This window comes from Oryctolagus cuniculus, chromosome 17 (genome assembly GCF_051225735.1).
Source record: "Oryctolagus cuniculus isolate XC-2025 breed Fujian yellow rabbit chromosome 17, ASM5122573v1, whole genome shotgun sequence".
NCBI classification, from domain to species: domain Eukaryota; kingdom Metazoa; phylum Chordata; class Mammalia; order Lagomorpha; family Leporidae; genus Oryctolagus; species Oryctolagus cuniculus.
The window spans coordinates 54,505,998-54,519,748 of NC_142883.1; the positions used below are offsets into that span (position 1 = coordinate 54,505,998).

At 49.1% G+C, this 13,751-nt stretch overlaps 1 protein-coding gene across 3 annotated transcripts in view; it reads right to left on the reverse strand.

Moving 5' to 3' along the window:
• Positions 1–13,751, reverse strand: part of MYH13 (myosin heavy chain 13) — a 56,769-nt gene that overhangs the window by 14,245 nt on the left and 28,773 nt on the right. For all 3 annotated transcript variants that reach the window (NM_001163066.2, XM_089316640.1, XM_089316639.1), the window contains 9 exon segments: positions 1,077–1,466; positions 2,840–2,930; positions 3,036–3,181; positions 4,131–4,307; positions 4,792–5,034; positions 6,981–7,236; positions 8,670–8,806; positions 10,485–10,608; positions 11,364–11,481. In NM_001163066.2, coding sequence (NP_001156538.1) covers positions 1,077–1,466; positions 2,840–2,930; positions 3,036–3,181; positions 4,131–4,307; positions 4,792–5,034; positions 6,981–7,236; positions 8,670–8,806; positions 10,485–10,608; positions 11,364–11,481 — 1,682 coding nt within the window.

Here is a 13,751-nt window from a genome sequence, read left to right on the forward strand (position 1 = left end):
AAAAAAAAAAAAAAGTCCACATGAATGGCAAAAATGGGTTCCTGGTGTCCAGCATTGAATTGGATAGTTTGATACTTTAGCTTCTTGTTGGATAAAATGAAAAATACAAAGTATATAAAGATTGGTTTAAAAACAATAATTTAAGATATGAAACTATATGCTTTATTTTTATTTGTGATCACTGCTTAATCACCAATAGCCTGGAGCATCAGCTTTTGGTTGCCAAGTTTTTGAGAGGCAAGGAGACAGAGACAGAGAGACAGAGCAAGACAGATGGAGAGCTCTGATATGCTGGTTGGTTCATTCCCCAAATGTCCACAATGGCCAGGGCTGGGCTGGGCCAGAGCTGAGATCCAAGAACTCAGTCCAGGTTTCCCACATGTGTGGTAAGAAGCTGGAGTCAGGAGCAAAGCCAGGAACCCAACCCAGTGCCTGGCACTGTGATGTGGTTTTGTGAGCATTTCGTGAACTGGGCCAAATGCCTGTTCCCTCACACCCTCTGATGCCTGACAGCCTGGAAGTTCCAGTAAGAAACTCGGGAAGGATGGTGCAACCTTGTGTGGCAGCAGCTTGAATGGAACTGTGGTCTGAATGTTTGTGTGCTCCCAGTGTCACAAATGGCAAAATTGATCTCCAGGGCAGTGGTGCTGGGAGGTGGGGCCTTCTGGAGAGTGATTTGCTCATGGAGGTGGAGTGCTCTTGGATGGGAGGAATGCCCTATAAAAGAGGGCAGAGGGACTTATCCATCCCTTCTGCCATGTGAGGATGTAGCCTCCCTCGCTGAAGCGGCGAGCAAGCCCTCACCAGAGCTGTACTCTGCTGGCATCTCTGTCTTGAACTTGCCAGCCTCCAGAACTGTCAACAGTAAACTTCTGTTGCTTAGGAATTCCCCAGTGTAAGGTATTTGCTTACATTAGGATTTGAATGCATGTGAGACTTGGGAGCAGGCAGCAGTGGGGAAGAGGGCTTCAGTTGAGACTGTGCAGTGGGTTTGGGGGCATCACATACATTTGCTCCCAGGGCATGGGATATCGGCTGCCTCACATTAGCCAACAGCAGAAGGGCTGCTTGCGTACCTTGGACTTGGAGACGGTCTCGATGTTGCTGGCCAGGTCATCAATCTCCATCTTCAGCTCGCTCTTCTCCTTCTCCAGCTTCTGCTTGACCCGCTGCAGGTTGTCAATCTGCTCCCCGAGCTCGGCCACGCTGTCTGCGTGCTTCTTCCGCAGCGTGGCCGCCGTGGCTTCGTGCTGCAGGGTGGCCTCCTCCAGGTCCCTGCGCAGTTTCTGGAACTCGGCCTCGCGCTTCTTGTTCATCTCGATCTGGGCTGACGTGGCCCCGCTGGCTTCTTCCAGCCGCTCGCTGATCTCCTCCAGCTCCCTGGCCAGGTCTGAGCGCTGCTTCTCGATCTTGGCTCTGAGAGTGTGTTCTGCTTCAATTTCTTCCTCCAGCTCCTCTGTGCGGGCCTGAGGGGTCATTGCATCAGGATCATGGATAGGGGTGGAGGCAAGCTGACTATTTTGAGAGGGGGTAGGGGGTGGGGAATTGAGAGCAGGCAGCACCAAGTGAAGAATGTATTACAACATCACGTTAGCGAAACAAACTTGGAAGCAACCTAGCTGTCCATTAATAGGGGAAGGATCATGTGAGCTGCGATGGAGACAGGCTCTAGTGGTTCAGGAAGCAGTTGGATTCAGGTCTATGTCTACCACAGATAGCTCTACAAAACACAGTGCTAAATCAAAGGAGCAAGTTGCAGAGTGATACTCTCATGGTGACGAAATTTACAGGAAAGATAGAAACAAGAATAACTGTTTTGGCATTGTTATGAGGGTACTTCAAAAAGTTTGTGGAAAATGGAATTAAAAGATCAGTTTAAGGGTGGGTGTTTGGCACAATGGTTGATGCTGCTTGGGACGCCTGCATCCCGTATCGGGCATGCTTGGGCTTGAGTTCTGGCTCTCCTTCTGTTCCAGCTTCTTGCTAATGAATACCCTGAGAGATCCTGGGGATGGCTCAACCTCTTGGCACCCACGTGGGAGACCAGGGTTGTGTTCCCGGCTCCTGGGCCTCTGCCTGGCCCAGTCCCAGCTGTTGCAGGCATTTGAGGAGTAACACAGTACAATGAGTGCTCTCTAGGTGTGTGTGTGTGTGTCTCTCTCTGCCTTTCAAATAAAAATCAAGAAAGAAATAGTTCCATAAAGGATGTTTATTTATGCTCAAACTTTTTGAAATTCATAAGTGGTTGGTTTCATAATACACAGTTTCTATGAACCTTTTAAAGATCCCGCATATGCATGGATCCCAAATATTTTTGTGCCGGGATAAACGTATCTTTTGCTTCCATTTCCCATGACTATTTTGAATTCCCCTCACATTTTTTATGCGTCCTTTGATTTTGACTGTGTATATAAACGCACAAGCCAAAGATCGAGAGGGCTGCACACCCAACTGACATTGCTGGTTACTTCTGGGAAAACAGGGCTTCACAATACTTAGCCTTTTTGGTAACATTTTGTTGAATATGTTTACATGTTACTTAGAAAATTAAAATACTAATTCCAGGAGTGAAGCTAAGGTCTATACTCATGGATCCTCACTCTGGAATCTGAACTCTCAAGTCCTGTGTTCTGCTTAACCCCACCTGCCTGCATTTCTACAGGGAATAGGTGCTGAAGCGTGGTAGTAAAATATTCACATTTCATGTCTTGAATGAACTGAACTATCACTTTCAAGAAATGGGAGGGGAAAAGCAACAGCCCAAGAAACAAAGGAGACAAAGAGCAAGCTGCGGCCCTTGCAATGGGATTGCCCTGATTGGGAAGACCTCGGCCTTCACCTGTAGTTCCTTGATCTTCTTTTGCAACTGCAAACTTTGAACCTGTTCATCGTCAATCTTGGTTTGTAACTGACTGATTTCAAACTCCTTCCTGCAAATAGATTTGTTTTAAAAGGGACATGAGATAGAAGCCTTTGAAGAGGGGAAAGCTGCTTTCCGGGCTCAAACAGAGAAGTGGAACACAAGAACTGCCTACTTCTTCAGTTTCTCCTCCACTTGCTGCTTGTCGTTTTCCAGATCCATGATGGATTCCTGGGCCATTTTCAGGTCTCCTTCCAGCTTCCTCTTCACTCTCTCCAGGTCTGCTCGCAGCTTCTTCTCTTGCTCTAAGGAGCCCTCAAGCTGGGAAGACACAGGTGGGAAGGTTGAGGCCCTGCTGGGAACATGAGCCTGCCCTTTGTCTCCGATGCTGGTACACTCACGGGCTGTGGCTTCCTGGCAGTCCTGACTGCAAGCCTCTGGTGGTGGAGGACGTGGATCTTCCCCCTGCCTCCCTTCTCTTTCCTCCCCCAGCAAAAGCTATCCCAGGAGGCTGGATCCCCCAGGACCCACTGGTGCCTCTGCCAGCGGATGCCCACCTGGCCTGCCCAGGCCACTGTCACTGCAGGAGTACAAAGTACCCACAGATGCCTGCCCTTGCCATGGACAGGAACAAGTGGGGGTGTCCACAGGGGTCACTATGAAGGTCTAGGTTGCATGCCCTCTCTCCTCCCAGCGTCCACTTTGCAGCCTCAGAGAGATTCAGGCAAGGAATCTGTGCGTGGGCTCAGGGAAAGGAGGGTGCAGAGGAGTAGCACACACACACTGGGGCCCCTCCAGGGAAATCACAGAGATCTGGGAAAGTTCTAGCCACTTAGTGAATCAAGCCAGAGAACGTGAAACCCTGCTCTTACAGCAAGAACAATAATGTAATATGATAGGGGGAAAGAGTCATTTTGCTGGCCACAAAAGACACTTGGTTTTTTTAAAGAATTAGGATAGGATTGGAGATCCTGACGTGCGAAGGTTGCAAGAGCAGGAGCTGATAACGCTGATGATAACAGCAGCTATTGCCTTACTGACTTCTACGTGCTTAGCTTCCCATGGAAAGCTCCTGGGTTTATCCGAATTCCCATCGCACAAGGTAGAAGTGAGGGTTCTGCAAGAGTAAGCCGCTTGCTCAGAATCCCAGACTCGCTCAGGCCTGCCCTCAGGGGTTCTGACCTCACAGGCCCTGAGTTCTATTTTAACCCCACCTGCCTGCCCTTGCCCCAGGAGCAGGTGCTGACGGGTAGCGGGAAAGTGTCCTCACATCATCCGTTTGCTGCTCGAGCTTGGCATTGATCTTGATGAGGCCGTTCACTTTGTCTTCTTCCACCTGAAGGTCATCCAGTGTTTGCTGGTGGGCTTCCTGCAGAGACTTCTTTTCTTTGGTCAACTTGGAAATGTTTTCTTCCAGAGCCGTCATCTCTTCAGAAAGATTCTTTACCTAGGACAGTAGCAACAAGTGTTGATATTAAATGATGGGTATCACACAACAAAGAATCCAGAGGCTTCCAACAACAAAGGCTGTGCTTTCTCCCCTCCCTCCCCCCGTTTCTTTATTGGTTAATTCTTTATATTCTGGCTTGGGCAGCTTCTCCGTTCTTTATCTTCCTCTCCAGTCTCTCAAAGTGCCTTACCTTCTCCCATTAGGATTATTCCTTGGCGGAATGCATTATAATGTACAAAGAAGAACATGGTCAAGTTAGCTAACACACTGCCTCAGAAGGTGAATTCATCAGTCTGTATACCCATAGGATACACATGTGGACATCTGTTTGTTAGGATGTTGATGGGGATTTGGAACAAGGCAGGGAGGGAAGGAGGGGCACGGTGGCACCTGCACTTCTCTTTGGCTCCCACCTTCCGCTGCCAGGCCCCCCGGTTAGAGGGAGCAAGGGGGAGGGGCCCGCAGACCTGGGGTCTCCCACCTTGTTCTCTGTGGCATGCTTCTCCTTCTCGACTTTGGTCAGGGTCAGCTCCAGGTCGTCAATGTCTCTCTTGAGCGAGCAACACTTATCTTCCAGCGTCCTCTTCTTGGCGACCAGGTCGGAGTTCATCTCTTCCTCCTCTTCCAGCCTCTCGTTCAGCTCCTTGACTTTGGCCTCCAGTTGAATCTTGCTTTTGATGAGGCCCTCACATCGCTCCTCAGCGTCCATCAGATTTTCCGTCTCCTGAAAGAACTGGCTCGTTAGGCGCTCTGCTCAGCCTCATTAAAAGCCCTAGAAGGAAAGGGCCTCGTCCCTTAAAAGCCCATCACCTGGACATAAGCCCAGGGTGGGTCATGTGTGCACGCTATGTGTCTGTGACTCCTCACTCCACAGAACAGATCCCTGAAAGCACACAAGAATCTGTGATTAAGTACATGTTCCAGAAGGCTTTAAAAAACATTTACTTATTTAGAAAGTCAGTTACAGAGAGAGAGAGAGAGAGAGATCTTCCACCCACTGGTTCACTCCCTAGATGGCTGCAATAGCCAGCACTGGGCCAGGCCAAAGTCAGGAGCTTCCTTCAGGTCTCCCACGTGGATGCAGGGACCCAAGCACTTGGGCCATCTTCTGCTGCTTTCCCAGGCCATTAGCAGAGAGCTGGATCAGAAGTGGAGCAGCTGGGACCTGAACCAGTGCCCATATGGGATGCCAGCGTCACAGTCAGTGCTATGCCACAATGCAAGCCCTTCTGGAAGGCTTTGTAGCAAGCATCTTAGACCACAATTAGCTCATTCTGTTCTTAAAATAAAGTGGGACCTATCTCTCCATAGATGAGTATTTTAAGAAGTAGGCATATGTTGCAGAGAAACATATGGGAAGAGACAGGCAAGAGTGAGTGCTGTGTTTATGGAACGTCCATGAACATGGATCGTGTGCTAGATGCTTTACATGTATTCATTCCTATAAGGCAAGCACTGTTACTATGCCCATTTTACAGATGAGAAAGCTGAGGCAAAAGAAGACAAGTAGCATGTCCAAGGTCACACGATTACCAGGTGGAAGATCTGAGATCTGAACCCAGTTACTTGATTCTAAAACCCAGTTCTCTTGCCCCTCTACCTGGAAAAAGTGTTCCCAAAAACTGTGTGATTCTGACCGGAAAAGTGAAAACATGAAAAATGCTTTGCACATAAAGGCAAATGACTTTCGGGGATTATTAAAGAGGAAAAACTATAAATGCATTAACTGTGAGATGAAACAATTACACGGCCAGAGTGTTGTGCAGTCCTCTGGTACAAAATGCCTAACTTTAAAGCATTTTTGGAGCGTAATAATATTGTTGAAAGTCACACATGGGGCCCGGCGCCATGGCTCACTTGGCTAATCCTCCGCCTGTGGCGCCGGCATCCCATATGGGCACCAGGTTCTAGTCCCGGTTGCTGCTCTTCCAGTCCAGCTCTCTGCTGTAGCCCGGGAGGGCAGTGGAGGATGGTCCAAGTGCTTGGGCCCCTGCACCCGCATGGGAGACCAGGAGGAAGCATCTGGCTCCTGGCTTCAGATCAGCGCAGCGCCAGCCGTAGCAGCCATTTGGGGAGTGAAACAACGGAAGGAAGACCTTTCTCTCTGTCTCTCTGTCTCTTTGTCTCTGTCTCTCTTTCTGTAACTCTACCTGTCAGATAAATAAATTAAAAAAAAAAGAAAGTCACACGTGAAAACCACTCTTTCTACTTTAAATTGGGTTATTCACTTTTTTTCACTCATATGAAGTAAATTCTAAAATAGTCACAAATTTATTAAAACTACAGTAGAATGTAATTCCTAGCCATTTATTTGGAAAAAGATGATTAAATCAAAGTTTGCCATTTGGTTTGATTTCTACAGATTGGATTTTCTTGAGACCTGGGCATTCTTGACAATTTCTTGTTATGGTGACGTATACGTGCTTCTCCCATGCTGTGGAGAAGAGGGAGGAATCAGGGCGCGACAAATCCCCTTTTATGTATGTTTTCTGGGACACCCTGGTTTTTGGCCAAGCTGGGGGTCCCTGTACTTCCACCGCCAGGGTGGTGCTGCAATACCACATATGACCACTGGGTGACACCACTGCCTCTTGAATAGACACTCGGAGGGGGGCTACCATGTTCCTGCTCTCCAGGCCTCCAGAGTCCGCGTTTTTGGAAGCTACTTACGGACTGGACCTGCAACTGGAGGTCATTCTTCTCCTGCAGCAGGGTGACCATCTTCTCCTCCAGCTCCTTGCGGCGTGCCTCAGACCTGGCCAGTTCCTCCTTGGCCCTCTCGAAGTCCTCCTTCATGGTGGCCATCTCCTTCTCGGCCTCCGCGCTCTTGAGCAGGGGCTTGATCTTGAAGAACAGGTTCATCCAGGGCCAGTGCTTGACGTTCATGAAGGCGCGGATGTTGTACTGGATGCAGAAGATGGAGTCCCTGTGCAGCCGGGAGGACTCCGGTTAATAACCCACAGCACAGTGCAGTCTCTGCCTCCTCACCTGGCCACCCTGGGCCCAGGATCTGCACCCTTCCCCTAGGTGGGAAGGCGGCACAGCCCAGCTTGGCAGATCCTAGGGATCCAGAGTGGGCCTGCAATCAAGGCAGATGGCATAGCATGTGCAAGGGTTGAGAGGTAAGAGAGAGACGGAGGCTGTCTGTGGGTCCCCCACTCTCCTGGCTGCCTCTCCCCCACCCCATAGAAAGTGCCCTGCCTGAGGCCCCTGCAATGTGCATCTTTCATTCCTGGGGCCTTTCTCCCACATCCGAGTTGTTGATCAGCTCTTGCCTCTGTCTGTGCTTGGCCTGTGTCTTGCCAAATGGAGTCCTCTTCCTGTTGGAATACTGGTGTGAACCCAAGGCCGGTCCTCATTCATCTCCCTCCCTCTTGCCCTGTTTGCCCGATTTCCACTCTGCCTTCCTCCCAGTGCCTCTGCTACTCTCTCCCACCTGCACCTTCCACAGCATCATATTCGCAGAGCTCACAGATACCTGAAAACACAGTTTTTTTCCCCCTTAAACCAGTCCCTTCTTTGAGATTTTAAAACAGGTTTCAAGTCCATGCTGGCTTCCATATGCTTCACAAACTGGATGCCTGGGAGTTCTTCCCGACTAACACACACTGGCAGCAGCAGGTGGGGGACCGGGAGAATGTCCCCAGCTCGCCCTCTCCGTGAATCCACGTCCTTGTCATCTGTGCCGCAGTTGCCTCCTGAGTGATGAAATACTCCTCGAACCTATGCCCTCGTCTTGCCCATAACCTATGTCCAAATTCAGGCCCTCGTCACCTCTCATATGGACTCTGCCACCACCTGGTCTTCTCGCCTTATCCCCTCAGGTGCACCCTTCTCCTGAACTGCCGGAGTGACTTGGCCCCAGCACTCGTCCCCTTAAGCCCTTCATGGCTCCCCAGCAACCAGAGGACACAGTCTGCTACTGAACTTGATGCATGCCTGTCCCCAGCTCCATGCCCCACCAGTGTGACCTGCTCTCTCCAAGGCTATCTTTCTCAGGTCATGCCAAGCTTCTTCCAGGAAGTTCTTTCCTCCTGCTCACCCCTCCATGCCTGTCCCAACCCTCCAACCAGCATGCAGGCTGATTCTTGCCAGTCCCCCATGGCCCTGAACAGAAGGCTAACGTTGTACTTGTTTTAGGGTCGAAGTCACCATGCATGTGTTTGCTTCCCACCCTGGTGTGAGCTTGCAGGTGGTAGGGTCTATTCCTGTTCCCCAGGGCCAAGCAGAGAACCCAGCACTGGATTGTGGCTCAGGAAATGCTGTTTAAATGGATAACCCAAGACTAAGGGCAGGAGGCAGGAATCAGGGGCGAGGGTGGCGGATGTAGGGTGAGGCAGGGGTGAGGGCCTGCATCACCTCCTCTCCATCATCTTCTTGAACTCCACCCGCATCAGGTACCCCCTGCACAAGGCCTGTGTGCGTGTCATCAGCGTTACCAGCTTCTCGTCTCTCATCTCCTCCAAAAGTCCCAAGAGCCCCGCTTTGAAAAACACCTGCATGAAAACAGAGAGCCCTGCTATGTCCTCAGCAGGATTCCATCCCAGCCCTCCAGGGCGTCTGCTTTTGCCCAATCCCAGCCCTCAACCCCCAGAACTCAGGGTCGGGGCTGGCAGCAGCCCAGCTTCCCAGCTTCAGTTCTCAGTCTCTGGTCTGCACTGGGGCCCCTTCTGGGCAGTGAGATGGCCTGTTCTACAGTAGGTTCCAGGCCCCATCAATCCAATGGATCTATTCAGACAGACCCCCACAGGGAGGACTCCAGAAAGCAGCCACGAAGCTCAGTTGCACTCAGATTTGGAGAGGTTCAAGGTGCATCTATCACACCCTCTTCCTCTCTTTCTGTCCATCTGGGAGGGCCAGTTCCACCCTCAGGCTCACCTCACCTACAATCTGCTGGGGACCCCTAGCCTGCCCCTGTGTAGGAGGGAGAACTTTGGAATCAGGTGATCTCTTGAAGCTGGCTGGCCGTTGGCATTCACCATCCATCTGACCTTGATCATTGCCCTTGCCTTGTTCTTCTGAAGCTGCCATTCCCCCCACGCCCCCAAGAACCTGATGAGGTCAGGACCACCTTTATCATGGTCATCCCACCTCACTGGTCATTGTGAGGAGTCAATGAAACTCAAGGTGCTTCAAAAAGTCTGTAAAAAGTGGAATTAAAGATTACATTGATTTTAGTGCAAAAAATTTTTGAAATCATGCATAGTTATTTCTTTTTTAAAAAACCAATCCAGGTATGCATGGTTAATTACAAATGTAAATTCTCTAGATTGTAGATTGATTTTTGTATTGTAGAGAGAACATTCAGCAAATATTAAGTTGTAACTATGGATTTTAATTGTGATACTTAGATTAAGCCATGTAATACTTGTAACTACTACTGACGATCCACTACTCATTAAATAATAGGACACCCTAAAAATTATTTTCTATTTCTTTTTAAAACTGAAACTAGTGATGATCCATTACTCATTAAATGAAGGTAGACAACATATTATACTCTAAAGATTGTTTTCTAATTTTTTAAAAAATTATATTTTTAATGGCAATTTTTAGCATTTTGCCACATTTGTGAATATTGTCCTTGCTGAAGTACACCTTCCACATAGTGATGTCATAATATACATTGTCTATGAACTTTCTGAAGATGCCTCTAATGCATGGGTTTCCAAAATTTTTGCAACAAAAGAAGCTGATTTTTTTCTGTATTATTTCTTTGTTCCATATTATCTCTACGTTATTTCCTAATTCGTTTTCTGTAAACTTTTTGAAGCACCCTGGGAGGTGTAGAAGGCTGCTCTCAGGGCTGGTACGCATGTGTCTGATGAATGGCAGCACTTTCTTGGTGAGAGCCGCCTCTCAATTCCTCCCTGCCCCGGAGTTCTGCCCATGCAGCCCTCCTCAGCTCCTTCCTCCCCCTGAAATATGCCTCCATCAGCTCCCTCCAGGACCCCTGAGCTTCCCTACGCTTTCATCCTGGGCTTCCAATCTGAGCTTCTGGCCACTTAGCAGCCAGCATGCAGATCGAGGTGTCTGCAGCTGCACACAGAGCCCCCTTTGCCTGGGCTGCTGGAGCAGGCTGAATGGAAGAGGAAACGGACCCTCTCCCCGGACCAGCCGATGGGCAGCCAGAGCTGTGGGTGTGCGAGGGAATCCCACCTTCAGTGTTCTCACCTTGGTGTGGCCAAACCTGTACTGCTCTCGGTCCACGTCAATGGAGTTCAGGAGCTTCTCAGAAGCATTTTTGCTGTCGATGAACTGCCCTTCTGGGATGGCGCTGGCATTGAGGATCCGGTACCTGAGAGAGAGGACGGAATCTCCTGCATGCATTCAGCTCCCCAGACTGACCCCATCTCTGAGCCATGGCCCCCTACTTCTTGCCTCCTAGGCTTGCTCCAGCCTTAGAATATTGTATGGCAGGTCTGGGGGAGGGCATGACTTGGGGTTGATGCCAGCAAGGGAGCTACAGCAGGAGGAAGCGAAGCGTGGAGGAAGGATACTCACAGCTGAAATTCTGCTTTAGAGGAAATGATTGCTTTCTAAACTTAAAAAAAGCCTTGAAATCAAATGTGACCTGCAGACATTGGTTCTCCTGCCTCTGGAGGCTCATCTCCCCTCCTCCACCCCGGACAGGGACTTGTGGGCCCAGATGGCTGGGAGGAGAGAGTTGGGGGAGAGCAGTGGGTCATGTTGGATGAACACCTCTTGGGGGCAGGGGGTGTGGTTTCCTAGTGGCATCTCCAGGTAGAGGCCAGGGATGCAGATAAAATCCAAAAATGCCCAGGAAAGCTTACACAATAAAGAGTTATCTAGCCCCAAATGTCAAAGAGCAGAGGTTGAGCCATCTTGGTCCAGAGTATCAACCAGGCTAGAAGGTCTGGATTCTGACCGTGGAACCACTTTGGGTCTGGGGTCATCCTCCCCAAAGATGAAGTTCATAGAGACCTTGGGAGGTCTGTGGGCCCGACAAACACCCGTTTCCTTAGGAGTGACTCTGGGGAACACAAACGGTGCCCTTCACAAGGGGAGAGCTGTAAAGACACAGGAGCGTACCTCTGTTTGAAGTCGGCATACAGGATGCGGCTGGGGAATCCTTTCCTGCAGATCCGGATGCCCTCAAGGACTCCATTGCAGCGCAGCTGGTGCATGACCAGGTAGTGGTCCATCACACCTGGGGAGAGAGTGTCCTGGAAGCACATCTGTGGCTTTTTCATTCTTTGTCTTTGAAGGATTGGGGTACCATGAGACACTCCAAGACACCCATTCGTCCCAACTAAAATGAAGGGGTTGGGGTGGCTGGAACTTGCCTATAGGTCCCACAGTAGAAATAATCCCAACAGACTCTAGTACTCCATAACCATGTGGATAAAAGCCAAAATACTGATCTGTACCCTGTCCATGGCCTTTGACTCTATAGCCAGGCTCTACAACTAAAGGACAAGGATGTACAACCTATAGGCTGTGCCTTCAGTGGGAGGAGGGAGACAAAGTAGATAAAGAGAGAACTGGGGCTGGCGTTGTGGCCCAGTGGGTTAAACTGCTGCCTATGATGCTGGCATCCCATATGAGCACCAGTTCAAGTCTCAGCTGCTCTGCTTCCAATCTGGCTCCCTGCTGATGTGCCTGGAAAAGAAGCAGAAGATGGCCCAACTACTTGGGCCCTGCCACCCTTGTGGGGGACCTGTATGGAATTCTAGGCTCCTGGTTTCCAACTTGCCTAGCCCTGGTTATTGTGGCCATTTGGGAAATGTACCAGTAGATGGAAGATCTCTTTATCTCTCTGTCACTGCCTTTCAAATAACTAAAGTAAGTATTTAAAAAGAAGGAGTGCTATGGTAGGGGATGGAGAGGGTTGAATGCAGGGCAGGTGGTCATTCACTAGCTGTTTAGCACCTGCTGGAGAAAGCAGTGGGGAGAGCTAAAGCTAGGATAGAAGAAGAGGAGCACAGGGACAAGTCTCCGTGGTGAGGGACCACAGCCCCTCTTGGTAACCAGCCTGGATCAGGTGCAAACTGAACTGGGCCTGGGAAAATTCTCTCTCAGGGCTGTGTGAGGGGTTCCGGGAAAGGTGCTGTGACCTCATGATGGTTTCTCACTGTGGACTCTAAATTGCTGGTAGGGCTGCAGTAAGGTTGCCTTTGACTGAACCTAAGGGAGACTCCCAGGAAGCTCACACCCTTCCTTGGTTGCTGTAGGGGAGATTTCACTGCATAGTTTTCAAGGCTGTCCTAGAGCTGTGCTGACACAGCAGGTTTAAGCCACACATGCAAATAGCATGTACGTCTGTTAAAATTAAGAATTCATGTCGTTAGCTGCACTCGCCACACTTCACGTAAGTAATGGCTACCATATCGGACAGTGCAGATGTGGAGTATATCATTCCTGGAAGTTCTGTTGGTTCAGTGATTCCCTAGAGAAAAAGCGGACAAGACCAAAGAGAGGCTGTATCAGAAATTCAGCGAACTGCTGAGTGGGAGTGAAATCATCTCCAGTTATTTCTCAGATGATGATGATTCTGAGAGGCTCAAATTCCTGCTGTGCTCTTTACCAGCTGTGTGAAATTGGACTTTCTATGCCTTGATTTCATTTCATATTTTTAATTTAAAATTTATTTTATTATTTTATTCATATGGTTGCTGGGAGGATCGAGTGACTTGATCAGCCCTTGTCCTGACTGTTGATGTACAATGTAATACTTTATCCCTTTTAGTATTTTTTTTTTTTGTTCTAGTACTATTGGTTGAACTCTGTAATTAACACACAATTATTTTTAGGTGTTTAAATTTTAACTGAAAAGTGATTCCTGTTAAATATAAGAGTGGGAATAAGACAGGGAGGAGATGTACAATTTGGGACATGCTCAATCGGACTTGCCCCAAATGGTGGAGTCAGAAACGTGCCAGGGGATTCCAATACAATCCCATCAAGGTGGCATGTAACAATGCCATCTCACTAGTCCAAGTGATCAATTTCAATTCACAATTGATCACACTGATAGGTCTAAGAGTCAAAGGGATCACACAAACAAAACTAGTGTCTGCAACTACTAACTGATAGAATCAAAAAGGGAGAGAACAATCCAACATGGGAAGTGGGATACACAGCAGACTCATAGAATGGCAGATGTCCTAAATAGCACTCTGGCCTCAGAATCAGCCCTTAAGGCATTCGGATCTGGCTGAAGAGCCCATGAGAGTATTTTAGGCACGGAAAGCCAAGACACTCTGGAAAAAAAAAAAAAAAGACCTAAATGAAAGATCTCTGCGAGTGAGATCCCAGTGGAAGGAACGGGGCCATCAAAGAAGGAGGTACCTTTCTCTGAAGGGAGGAGAGAACCTCCACTTTGACTATGGCCTTGTCGGAATAAGATCGAAGTCGGCGAACTCAAAAGGCTTCCATATCCTTGGCAACTCCTGACTAGAGCCTAGGGAGATTACTGAC